At 40.9% G+C, this 13,476-nt stretch overlaps 1 protein-coding gene across 1 annotated transcript in view; it reads right to left on the bottom strand.

Moving 5' to 3' along the window:
- C9 (complement C9) overlaps positions 1-13,476 on the bottom strand; it is a 53,728-nt gene that overhangs the window by 27,594 nt on the left and 12,658 nt on the right. The window contains exons 2-5 of the mRNA XM_015067597.3: positions 11,513-11,618; positions 10,969-11,113; positions 10,050-10,197; positions 2,487-2,625 (exon numbers count right to left, since the gene is read on the bottom strand). Coding sequence (XP_014923083.1) covers positions 2,487-2,625; positions 10,050-10,197; positions 10,969-11,113; positions 11,513-11,618 — 538 coding nt within the window. The remainder of the gene's footprint in view (positions 1-2,486; positions 2,626-10,049; positions 10,198-10,968; positions 11,114-11,512; positions 11,619-13,476) is intronic.

The raw sequence follows: 13,476 nt of genomic DNA, 5'->3' as shown, positions 1-13,476 counted from the left end.
ATATATATACACCACACACACACACACACACACACACGCATATATACACAATGGAATATTACTTGGCAATCAAAAAGAATGAATCTTGCCATTTGCAACAATGTGATGGAATTAGAATGTATTATGCTAAGTGAAATAAGCCATTCAGAGAAAGACAAATATATGATTTCACTCATATGTGGAATTTAAGACACAAAACAGATAAACATAGGGGAAGAGAGGCAAAAATAAAATAAAAACAGAGAGGGAGGCAAACCACAAGAGACTCTTCAATACTGAGAACAAACTAAGGGCTGCTAGATGGACGTTGAGTGGGGGGATGGCTAATTGGGTGATGGGCATTAAGGAAGGCACTTGTTGGGATGAGCACTGGGTGTTATAGGCGAGTGGTGAATCACTAAATTATTCTCCGAAACCATTATTATACTATATGTTAACTAACTTGAATTTAAATAAAATAAAACGAAACAAAACAAAATAAAGTAAAAATGCATTCTTTGCCTTCAATTACTGTAATAATATGCATGAAAAAAGAGGTAAAATATTACATTGAATATTAGAAAGTGCAAAAAGAAATTCTAAGAAGTCAAAATAGAGATTTCCACTTAGGTTCTTTTCTGTATGGCAGAAACAAATTTGGCTATTTCCCAAGCCTACAACAGATTAGAGTGGGGGGAGCACCAGCAGTTGTAGCACCAAGAAGGTGATTTGGGGACGTTAGCAAACTCCCAGCCAACTTATCCTATCAGTTGACACCAACTAAAAATCCAGGTCCACATCCAATGTGTTTGGTTATGGGGCGCTACTCCCAGCTCCCCTGGGGGTGTAAGTAATATACAGGGTAAGCAACACATCTCCTCTGTAAAATCCAAACTACGCTGAGTGCAGAAGTCCCTCTGTTTCCAGGGTTGCAAATAAGAGAAAACACTGTATTTGCTCTCCGAATGTAGCTTCCGGGTCAGTCCCTCGCAATGCCCCAGCCCTCACCATCTTGTGTCACTTGCAGCCATTCCTACCTATAAAGGAGCCAAGAGGCTGGTCACAGTGACGACAGGAAAACTGTGACGCAGATGAGAAACAAAATTAAGTAAGACAACAAGCCCTTCTTCCATCAGCAATGACAAAGGTCACCTTATCTTTGGTATGTTCTTTTTTTTTTAAGAAAGTGGAACATTTGTAATACTCTTTAGAAAGATCGTCTTCCCCTCAAAAAATGTGCTTAAAGAGGGTAAATCTGGCATCCATGGGGAAAGATCAATAATCCAACATGTTCCCTGAAATTTGGGGGAAAATTGATTCCATTCTGGACTTACAGGTACAAAAATATAGGGTGATGTGGTTGCATATGGAAAAAAATGCCCTCCAAATAGTTCAGACTTTAAACTCTTTAGTATTTATGGGAAAGCATGATCACTTCAGGTTACAATGGGTAGGTATTGTTTTAAACATTGTTAAAAATAATAGAAATATCAACTGTATTCATTTAAAAGTGTATGTGTTTTTGAAACCATTGTAACAATAGTAATAAAGGACTCTGTGAAAACTGAATAAAGCAAACTTTATGGGTCACCCATGAGACCATTTAAGAAAACAAATTGTTGTCGCTTCTGGTTCAGAATAAGCCAATTATTGTTCTTTATTATATCTTGCTTAGATCAAGTCTCTCTAAAGGTGATAAATACTAATCTTTCATTTATTTAAAAATTTTTTAAATGTTTATTTATTTTTGAGAGAGAGAGAGAGAGCGCGCATGGGCAGGGGAGGGGCAGAGAGAGAGGGAGACACAGAATCCAGAAGCAGGCTCCAGGCTCTGAGCTGTCAGCACAGAGCCCGACGCGGGGCTCGAACTCACAGACTGCGAGATCATGACCTGAGCCGAAGTTGGATGCTCAACCAACTGAGCCACCCAGGTGCCCCAGATAAATACTAATCTTTTAAATGGACAGGTCCAGTTTGTGATGGTTCTAGAGAATTTAGGTGACTCTTAGGAAGATGATTACGTTTGGGGTGGCATTGTGTAGAGTAAAAGTCATTTTAAGAAATAGCTTTACAGGAGCTAGAGAGGTGTAAGGTTAGTGAAAAGAGCCATTCACATTAGTCAAGCAGGCTTTACCAAGGGGAATATAAAGATGGGTTTTCACTGGTAGGCTAGCAAAAAAATGGTCTTGAAGCGCATGCAAGCAGTGTACCCAGTACTTAAATCAGCATTAATTTAATTTTTAGTTTTATCAGGATCTTAGATGATTCTCTTTATGGGGTCTAGGTATTTGCCAAAACTCTATTGCTATGTGCACATTACTGAGGATTGGCTGTAGACCACCGTGTGTTTTCAAAAGAGATTGAAGCCACACCCCTTTTTCTTTAAGTCAGTCTTATATTCACATCAAATTCTTATTCCACTGGACTTTTCAAATTATTTAGTGTTAAACTTATTGAAGTGGCTTCTCAGCTAAAAGTTGGGCAATGTGGTCGCTTCTGAGACTTACTTCATAGGCCAGAGAAGCCACGTTCCAGGGCCTGCGGTAGTAGACCAAGGTATTTCCGTCCCGAACCCGGTCACAGAATCCATTGTAGAACTCATTGTCAAAAGGTGTGCTTAGGGGATCCATCCCTAAGATGTTGATGCTGAGAATGAACAGAGTAGCATTAGGTATGGCGATACCAGGAGCTAATGCAAGGCAGTCCTCTGTAGCTGGGGAAAGAGAGAGCTTTGGCTCAGCACCGCCCCCCCCCCCCCCCCCCCCCCCCCGCTGCCCCCAACATATGCGTGATATAATCAGGAACAGAAGCAAGAGCCTGCTCACTTCTGCTTTACATCTCTGGCAGGAAGCACACCTTAGGAAGACCTTATAAACTTCTAGGCAACCTGGGCACTGTGGAGACTACAATGAAAGATATGCAGTAAGTAGGGAGCATGGGACCATCTGGCTCCTAGAGTCTTAACCCCAGTGTTGTAACTCTCAGCTAACTTCCCTTAGTGAACTAAGAGCCAACTCTGTAATACCACCTATTTAAATTATTTGAGAACAGAGCATCTCAGGGGGGCAGTATAACATATGCATGTAATTTTTAATCTACGAATCAACATTGGGGCTCTTTCTCTCCCCATGCTCTTTAAACTTAAGCTTTTTCCTCCATCTGCCTCACTGCTTGTCAAGAACCTCATTCCCTCCAGGCTTATATCATCTCTATTATATTTTCCAAAGGGAAACACAAAAATTTCAGCATCCTGACAAGGCATTCTCAAAAATTCTACTTTTTCCTCCCAGCAAAATATTTTTATTTGGAAAGGTTCAATTCAGAAATAGAAACCTTATTTAACTTAAAAGAAGTTAAGTTTGAGTTGTAGGGCTCAAAGCAACGTATGAACAAGAAGCATTCTCTGAGAAGAACACTTCTGTTTATTGGAGGAACAGTCATTGCTATCTAGACTGCCTCTGGAATATGGGGTTCTAGACCAAGGAGGCCAAGACGGAGGTTTGATCTGCATAGTTGTAACTGAGTTTGACACAAAAGCAGAAATTCTTCCATTTCTCTAGACCACGACCCAAACTTTTGGGATTCGCTCTCTCTCGCTCTCTGCCCCTACCCCGCTTGTGTGTGATTTCTCAAAATAAGTAAATAAACTTTAAAACAAAATAATCCAAAGATGGATACACATGTGCCAAATGAGCAGCACAGGTAAGTGCTACACAGGTTCCCGACAGGAGGAAACCCCATTTCAGGGTCATAAATAGAGTTTTAGAAGAAGTAGGATTTGACTTGGGTTTTGAAGGATGGGGATGCAAGGGCAGGAGGAATGGTGTGCATAAAAACATGGAGGTGGAAATGTGTATGGCATGATTTCACGTAGAAGTGTCCAGATTTTCTGCTTGTTTACTCTATAAAAGATGATGTCCAACTCAGCCTGCCTGCACAATTTTAGCTTGATATATAAAATTTTTCATCTTGGGGTGCCTAGGTGGCTCAGTCGGTTGAACATCCAACTTTGGCTCAGGTCACGATCTCATGGCTGGTGAGTTCAAGCCCTGCATCAGCCTCTGTGCTGAAAGCTCAGAGCCTGGAGCCTGCTTCATATTCTGTCTCCTTCTCTCTCTCTGCCCTCCCCTGCTCACGCTCTGTCTTTCTCTCTGTCTCTCTCTCTCAAAAATAAGCAAAACATAAAAAAAAAACCTAAAAAGTTTTTCATCTTAAGTTTGAGTAGTTGCAAAGGGTATAATTTCTCAGCAGGCTACAAATATTTATTTACACCTTAAAATACGATTGTTTTGCCTCTTTTTAAAATAAATCCAATGAAATGCCGTAGTATTGGGTGGGTATCAAATCACTGCAATGTTTATATATCTTTAGCAACTAGACAGTTTATGATATTCTTTTTGATTCCTTTTTTTTAAAAGACAATTTATTTTTCAGAGAAGTTTTAGGTTCACTGCACAATGAGTGAAAGATACAAAGATTGTTCATATGCACTTACCCCTTTTTATTCTTGAATCCATATTTCTATTCCAATTCCACAGAATTTTCATCTAATGTGATGTTATTTTAGCTTGGAATTTTTTTTTATTTATATAATTTATTGTCAAATTAGTTTCCATACAACACCCGGTGCTCATCTCAACAGGTGCCCTCCTCAATGCCCATCACCCACTTTCCCCTCCCCGCACCCATCAACCCTCAGTTTGTTCTCAGTATTTAAGAGTCTCTTATGGTTTGCCTCCTTCCCTCTCTGTAACTTTTTTTTCCCCTTCCCCTCCCCCATGCTCTTCTGTTAAGTTTCTCAGGATCCACATATGAGTGAAAACATATGGTATCTGTCTTTCTCTGTATGACTTATTTCACTTATTTCACTTAGCACAACACTCTCCAGTTCCATCCACGTTGTTACAAAAGGCCAGATTTCATTCTTTCTCATTGCCAAGTAGTATTCCATTGTATATATAAGCCATATCTTCTTTATCCTTTGTCAGTTGATGAACATTGTTGAAAGTGCTGTTATAAATATTGGGGTACAAGTGCCTCTATGCATCAGCACTCCTGTATCCCTTGGGTAAATTCCTAGTAGTGCTATTGCTGGGTCATAGGGTAGATCTATTTTTAATTTTTTGAGGAACCTCCACACTGTTTTCCAGAGCGGCTGCACCAGTTTGCATTCCCACCAACAGTGCAAGAGGGTTCCCGTTTCTCCACATCCTCGCCAGCATCTATAGTCTCCTGATTTGTTCATTTTAGCCACTCTGACTGGCATGAGGTGGTATCTCAGTGTTGTTTTGATTTGTATTTCCATGATGAGGAGTGAGGTTGAGCATCTTTCATGTGCCTGTTGGCCATCTGGATGTCTTCTTTAGAAAAGTGTCCATTCATGTGTTCTGCCCATTTCTTCACTGGATTATTTGTTTTTTGGGTGTGGAGTTTGGTGAGTTCTTTATAGATTTTGGATACTAGCCCTTTGTCTGATATGTCAGTTGCAAATACCTTTTCCCATTCCATCGGTTGCCTTTTAGTTTTGTTGATTGTTTCCTTTGCAGTGCAGATATCTTGGAAATTTTAATTGATTACTTTTCTATACTTTCCTGTACTAAAAAGATATTAAGTGAAATTTCTAAAATTTCAAGATACCTTTTGACCATAGGGTCTAAGTAATTAAAAGTTCCTCTGGATTGAGTTGTTATTATTATTATCAGTATATATAAGTGTTAAAAATTTTAAAGAAATAAACATAAGTAATTGCGGGGGGGGGGGATGGTATCTCAGTGAAATGAATGGGACTTCTTTTTAAATTAATTGATGAGTTCCTGCCCTTGTGGGTGAATATTATTGCTAGAAAAAGACAAGATTCATGATCAACTGTATTCCTACTTTCTATTTTTATAGATGTAAATGCTGAGAAACTTTACTCAGGTACATAAGTATGTAAGAATAGAAGGAATTTTGCCATGGCAATGTTGCTTGATTCTTTGATCTTCTGAGATGTATGCCAAAAAAAGGTCACAGACTAGTTTTTCATTAAAAATTATTTTCATACCCCATTGTCTGACAATTGATTAGAATATCTTTCAGTGTTGTTGATAAAAAGAGTGAGAGACCAGTTGACTTACAAGGCATTGGAGCCCAACTGAGCAGCAATATTTGGAGACGTTTCTTGGTTCTTCCACATGGTAAAATTTAGATGGGTAAGGGGTGTATTCTCCTTTTGGAAAGTGAAAGCTCAGTGATTTTAAAAGGGGAGATGAAAGGAGAGAATGGGTTTGATAACCTGAATGCCACGGAGTTGTTAAGCTTATCAAGTTTATGAACAATATATATGTATGGAATCGAAGATTTCCTGTCAGTCCAATAGAGTAGTTAAGCCACTAATAGTTGAGGAAACTACTATGTGAAAACTTACCTGCCCCTTAGAAAGTCTTTTTTGCACCCCATGGTACGCATACCCCACTTTGTAGGTTTTGTTTTACAGAACAGCAAATTGACTAGTTGGCTGCATCCATCTGGAAAGTTACAATGAAGCTGATCCACAGTCTAAAGCACAACTAAGGAAGAAATGTTTCAAAACTTTTGACTTGGTTCCACTACTACAGAGACAGCCAGTCTAGTCTAGAATGAGCCAACTTTTTTTTCAGCCAAGAAACATGAAAACTTCTCATGGATGGAATGTCATCGCCTGGGAAATTAAAAAAAGCATGTATATTTTGTCAGCACCTAGAGGTGCCTGTTTTCACGCCAGCAACCATAGACGGTTCCAATTTACCAGGTAAACAGAAAACAAAGATCCTTCCACAGAAGTGGTATTATGCTTAAAGCACATTAAAAAAAAAGTAATTCATTGCATGCTGTACATCATTTACAGATGGTTTGGATTTATATTTTTTCAATGAATGCAAGATGAGCTGGGGATTTCCCTAAACACTCCTGGAGAATCTCAGATGCCTACAAGGCAAGAGGCGGAAACATTTGTGATACAAGGGAATTCTCTTGGCATTAAGAATTTAAGTGGGAGTCCTTCAAATGAAAAACACATATAAGTTAAGGACTGTAGGTAATGACTTGTGACTTTCATGTGTAAAAGAATCTGGCTGTGTATGACTGCTGATAAGGCTCAGTGAGAGTTTCCAGATTGGACTGTGTAGAAGCAGTTTACAAGCATGTTGCTCTGACTAGGGTGTTTACTCCTATTACCTCTATTCAATATATCCCATTAGGCCCTTAGAAGAATAATGGAGATACATGGTAAATAAATATGCAACATTAATGGGATTGAAGAATATCTCAAATCTAATAAAGCATGTCATTTTGGAAACTCTTCTTAAATATTAATTACGGATTTATACTATTCTTCAATATTCTTAATTCAAAAATGTGGGTAATAAATAGCCACCTAAGGAGTTTCATTTTCTAAGGTTAGTTTTACTTTGAAGATAAAATGTTGATTCATGGGCTTTGCAGTGATGGTGATGTGGGTGGCATGATGAGCATGTGGACAGAAGACCACGGTGATGGTGAAACAAATCTAGTTTTATAAAAGTCAGAGAAATGTGGGTTTCAGTTCCACTAGAGACTAAAGAGTTCTGCTAGAATCTAAAGAGACTAAACTTGTTTTATTTGCTTCACTCAGTTTTTATCTGTAAAATCAATATAATAACTCCCCTGACAGCCTCACAGGATTATTATGCAAAGCTAAAGAGAAACAACGTAGAAAAAGGTGCTGAAAAGTTCAAAGTATTATGCAAATGAAAGCTGTTGGAGAGTAATAGGCTTTATGAAGCCTAAATTAGTTACAGGTTATTGTTCATGGTAGTAGGGAATTTAATTAAAAAATGCTGGTGGACTTATTCTATGGGGACCAACCTCATTTTCCACCTCTGCAGCCAACCTTCTCCCGTAGCTGGGGCCCCACCCTCTTTCTTGGTCTCGAACAGTCAGCCCTCTGACGTTCCCTTCCATCAGGCCTTACGGTGGTAAAGCATGATGTATTTAGGGAGTCCCAGCCAGCTCTCTGGAATGCCTCATCATATAACTTCCTACAAATGCTTTATATGAAATTTTTCTTTTCTCTGAGCAAAGAAAACCAATAGATTATGAATGATTGTTTTTCAGCTAAGTGGGCTACAATTTCTGTAGCCTTTTATATAAGACAGGGTGTAAATTTGCCTTGTGTGAAAATCCGTAACATATGCAATGCCCACCTTCAAGCCCATCTGTTTAGATTAGAGAGAAAACTGTTTCTTGGATCTACAACAAAACAAAACAAAGTGACAATGGACTTTCACCAGGGGCTCACAGTATCTCCTTGAAGAAAACAGCAAGAAGAGTCAGAACTCACTGGAGCATACAGTAATCTGGTTATAAGGTTGCAGACAACCCCCATACCATTTACTAACAATTGTTAAAATAACCTCCTGAGTCTGGAGACAAAAACTATTATACATTGGACTCAAGACTCCTACCTTTAGGCTAAAGGCCAAAGACACTTAGTATTCGTGGGCAATAGTTGAATGCTGCTAGGACAAGATTTCATAAAGTGAATAGAGGATGTGTGAAATGTTTTATCTGGCGCCTGACTCTTGGTCTCCTGGACTTTTTTCCTTACTGTGATTCAACAAGCACAAGTTCCATCTGGTTTAGAGAGAGAAGACATCTCCACTTGTAGCCAAACCGATGCAGGGGTCTTACCTTAGGAACTGCCCCCTGCCTTGGTATAAGGTCTCAGTCTGAGCACCAATGACATTGTGGGTCCTGTGCACTGCAGGATGGTTAGCATCATCCAAGGCCTCTACCCACTGAATATCAGCAGGGCTCCCTCACCCCCTGGGTCCTCCATCCCATACCCCACTGTTGTGACCAGCAAAATAGTTTCCGGACATTGCTAAATGTCCTCTGGGAAAAAAAATCGCCTCTGGTCGAGAACCAGTACCTTAGTTCCTCCTCTTGGTTTTACCGTCACCCACATCTTCTTCTTGCCTCTCCCTATCCCCATTTCCAGGACTCGAGTCCTGAACCTGAGTTTCCAGGTACCCAGTTTCAATCTTACCTGATGCCAGTTGACAGTATTTTAGAAGCACTTATTTTCATTAATCAATCAATTAATTAATTCCTCTATATATCTACCCACCAGTATTTAATGAGTGCCTATGATGAACCAGGCACTGGGATTACGAGGTTGATAAGACACATTGCACTACAGGCAACGAAACAGAGCCATGTGCCATCTCTGTCAATGCACCACTGGATGTGGGAACAACTCAACTCTCTGTTGAGTACAATTTGCCAACAAATCCACCGCAAGTACCTTCACTGAAGAAAGCTCAGAACCACAATTGGAAAGTATGCTGTAGACATTCCTGGGGTGTCCTCTATTTGGAACAGGATAGCACCTGGGGCTTATGTCATTTTTCTAATTCCTAGGGCACAGATCTCTGGGTAAAGGTCCTTATTCTGCAGAACTCTGAGTTCTAAACTGTCCAAGACTTCTCACCTGAGCTTAGCTGCCCAGAGCTCCTATGTAGAACATGGATGGAACTTCATCTTGTAATGAGAACCAGAGTCTCAACACCATTGCCATCAGGCATCAGAACTGATTATTCTGCCCTATTCCTCCTGGGTCAACTCTACAAGGCAGGAAACTCCTGAGAACTTACAACCAGGTGTAGATCCGGGACAAGTTCCAGTGGAAGGCAGCCTTGCTGACAATTCAAATATTTGAATTGAATTGCCAGACCAACCACAGGCGATTTCAATTTCAAGTGTTAACATATCACTTTAACATTGCTATGGCCTTCCAGAGGTTCATAAATGAGGTGCTTCATCTCCTGTTGGACTCAAATAATCACCTATCATCCTGATTCTATGGACCCCCTACTAAGGCTGGACAGCGTGTCCAAATTATCTGGAGATACTGATGCAGCACTTTACCTTCTTTCAAGCTCAAGCATAATTCAAACAGAAAGCGGACCCATGAGCTACTCTCTAACTCAGACCTTCCGTCACCCCAGCACAGCAGGGGAGATAGAGGTCACTTTCATCCTCAAGGAGAAACATTTAAGCCAAGTACAGACCCATAGCCTGCTGTCCGGGCCAGTTCGGATTCTTCCACTACTCTGTCACGGCAGGGAGGACGGGGATCACTTTCACAATCATCCTCATCTGAAAAGTCCCCGCAGTCATTGTCACCATTACACAGAAGTCGCCTCTTTATGCATCTGCCTGCAATCAAAATCAAGAAAGACACTGTGGCAAGATTTCATTCTTTCTCATTGCCAAGTAGTATTCCATTGTATATATAAACCACATCTTCTTTATCCATTCATCAGTTGATGGACATTTGGGCTCTTTCTATAATTTGGCTATTGTTGATAGTGCTAAATCTTGCCATTTGCAACAACATGGATGGAAATGGAAGGTATTATGCTAAGTGAAATAAGTCAGCTAGAGAAAGACAGATATCATACGTTTTCACTCATATGTGGAAACTTAACAGAGGATCATGGGTGAGGGGAAGAGGAAAATAGTTTCAAACAGAGAGGGAGGCAAACCATAAGAGACTCTTAAATCCAGAGAACAAACTGAGGGTTGAAGGGGGGAGGGAGGGGAAAATGGGTAATGGGCACTGAGGAGGGCACTTGTCGGGATGAGCACCGGGTGTTGTATGTAAGCAATGAATCATGGGAATCTACTCCTGAAGCCAAGATCACACTGTATAAACTGTATGTTACCTAACTTGACAATAAATTATATTTAAAAAAGAAAAAAAAAGATACTGTGTGTCTAATGCCAAATTTCCTCTCTTCCTGAAGTTATCAAGTGTACTTTAATGACAGAGGGGAGGGAATGTGCATACATTTGAATTCTTTGTACAACATTTATAGGTGGCCCTTTTACACTTGCAACCATTAGTGTGTCAAAGCAGACGTGTTTTTTTTCTGCTCATGAGTGCACACAGAAGCCCACAATGAGCAAGGAGGATGCAAGGATTACCTGTGCCACATTTAAACTCATTCCCACAGTCTTCCTCCAGGTCTCTGCAGGGCTCAGTAGGCTCACACAGTCTTCTGTCTCCCACAGCATCCACGCACTTTTGCCCCTTAAATTGCCCAAAGGCCTCAATGTTCCTTGAACGAAACTGCACAAACCAGCTGGAAACATTAGAATTTCTAACGCCAAAAAGGAATAACGTCTAAAACTGCATCCACAGCACTGTAGCCTTCTACTCCCAGATGAGTCTATGGTTTTACGATGGAAGCCCTAAAAGCAGTCACTAATGCTTGTGACAGTGACACCTGGCGTTCTAGGGTTGGCAGTCTCTCCTGCAGAATCTGGTTCCTCGTGACGCTCATTTAGTACTATCCACCACATTCAGATTTCCGAGCAGGATGAGACTCTTCCCTTTAGATATCCATCTTTCCATCTCAGTTTGGAATTCAGCTGGGGGGCTCCCTCCCTCCAGTCCTTTTCCTGGAGATACCGGCAACCCAGTTTCCATTTGGGGACATCAGCCGAGGGAATGACAATGAATACTTACCATTTGTTTGAGGCAAGGGTCACACACTGACCATTCGCTCCAGGAACTCATTCTGCAGTCTATCGGAAGTGGTGTCTCATTCTCTTGTCCGGTCTCTGGGGTAAAACTAAGACAACAGAATGCATCAATTTTGTGGCATGACACGTGCCTGTTTCCAAGAAGCCTTCACAAGCCAGTCTAATTTCTTTACTACTTTTCTGCCTTGTAAAATCAAAGGATGTATCCGTTTACCATATCTCTCATTTGACATTTGATCACATGCTGCTTTGTATTTTCAACTGGTTTTGTTGTTGAATTCTCGTACAGCTTTGTAATTTAACTTTGAATCTAACGATGCCTGGAATCATGGTGATGAGGAGAAAGTGGGTGACGGGCACTGAGGAGGGCACCTGTTGGGATGAGCACCGGGTGCTGGATGGAAACCAATTTGACAATAAATTGTATTGAAAACAATGGTGATGAGGAAGACCAGCAGGTCTTCCCGCTACCTGTTTTACACGGATTAGTCACTTATTTCCAAACAACTTATGAACTCAGTGAAGCACCTTGTTTCACTTTGCATCCCCCAGAGTCTGAGAAAGCCTCTGGTGACCTGGTTCTCTTGAAAATTCCAGCCAGGGGGCCCAGGCACTCTGGGAGCTTGCACCTGGTAGACGAAGACCTCCTCCCGCTGCACCATGAGTGTCCTAAACTGCAAGCCCGACCACTTCACTCTCCGCTTCAGGACTTACCCCTTACCGTAATGGATTTTAAGGCATATATTTTGGCATTTGTAGCCTTCCCCTCCTCCCTCTAGACCCAAAGCTCAGCAGCGTTTTTCTGGCTTTGAACATTTCTTTCTTCTTCTGTTCACTATTTGGATCTCTTCTGGTTGCAACACCTCCTTGGATTACTATATCATTCAATGAAAGAAAGAAAGAAAGAAAGAAAGAAAGAAAGAAAGAAAGAAAGAAAGAAGAAAGAAAGAAAAGAAAAGAAAAGAAAAGAAAAGAAAAGAAAAGAAAAGGAAACAAAAGTAAAAGCCACTGAACAAGAATCCTATAAATGTCCTGCCCCCACTTCCCTGAACTGGTACCTACTCTTTCTAGAGCACAGTCTCACTCCAGAAGGGTGGCTAGGTAAGGCCAATCCCTCCACAGAGTCTCCAGATTCCAGGACTTCTCTGAGACTTTGACCAATTGTATTTGTCCTCCATTAAAACCCTTCCTTGCTACCAACTGTTTTTCAATTTGTTATATATTGTGTTCAAGTCTTTGCCATTAAGCAGAAACAAGCAAATGAATAAGCAAATAAAACACTCTTTCTGAGTCCCTTCCAGGCACCCCCATTTCCCTCCTGTCCTTCACAATGTCACTTCTTATTTAAAAAAAAATTTTTTTTACTGTTTATTTTTGAGAGACAGAGCATGAGTGGGGGAGGGGCAGAGAGAGAGGGAGACACAGAATCCGAAGCAGGCTCCAGGCTCCAAGCTGTCAGCACAGAGCCTGATGTGGGGCTCAAACTCACGAACTGTGAGATCATGACCTGAGCCGAAGTCGGACGCTTAACCGACTGAGTCACCCAGGGGCCCCTCCACAATGTCGCTTCTTAAAGGAATTGTTATAAACATATTTATGTTTCTCTTTCATTAAAAAAAAAAAAAAGTTTCCTCTCTTTCACCACTATGTGTCCCGTTAGCTACCTCTGAAATTCTCTCCTCCTTTTATCTATCTTCAAAGAGTAGTTTGCACCCTATCTCCTGCTCCTAACCTCCCAATCACTGTTCAGCCCTCCTGCCCCAAGGACACTGCTCTTGCCGGAGTCAATGATGACAGACAGCTATGTGGCACACTTGTTCCTTTCAGTGCCTGTCTTATTGACTTCCTCACGGCTGTCAATGCAGTTGGCCATTCTGGCTGTTTAAAACAACCTCTTCCCTCGGACTGAATGATACTGAACTCCTTTCATTTCTTCTTTCTATGCTG

Source organism: Acinonyx jubatus, chromosome A1, assembly GCF_027475565.1.
Source record: "Acinonyx jubatus isolate Ajub_Pintada_27869175 chromosome A1, VMU_Ajub_asm_v1.0, whole genome shotgun sequence".
Taxonomy (NCBI): domain Eukaryota; kingdom Metazoa; phylum Chordata; class Mammalia; order Carnivora; family Felidae; genus Acinonyx; species Acinonyx jubatus.
Note: the sequence above shows the minus strand (reverse complement) of the source record. Positions and strands in the feature narration are given on the sequence as shown.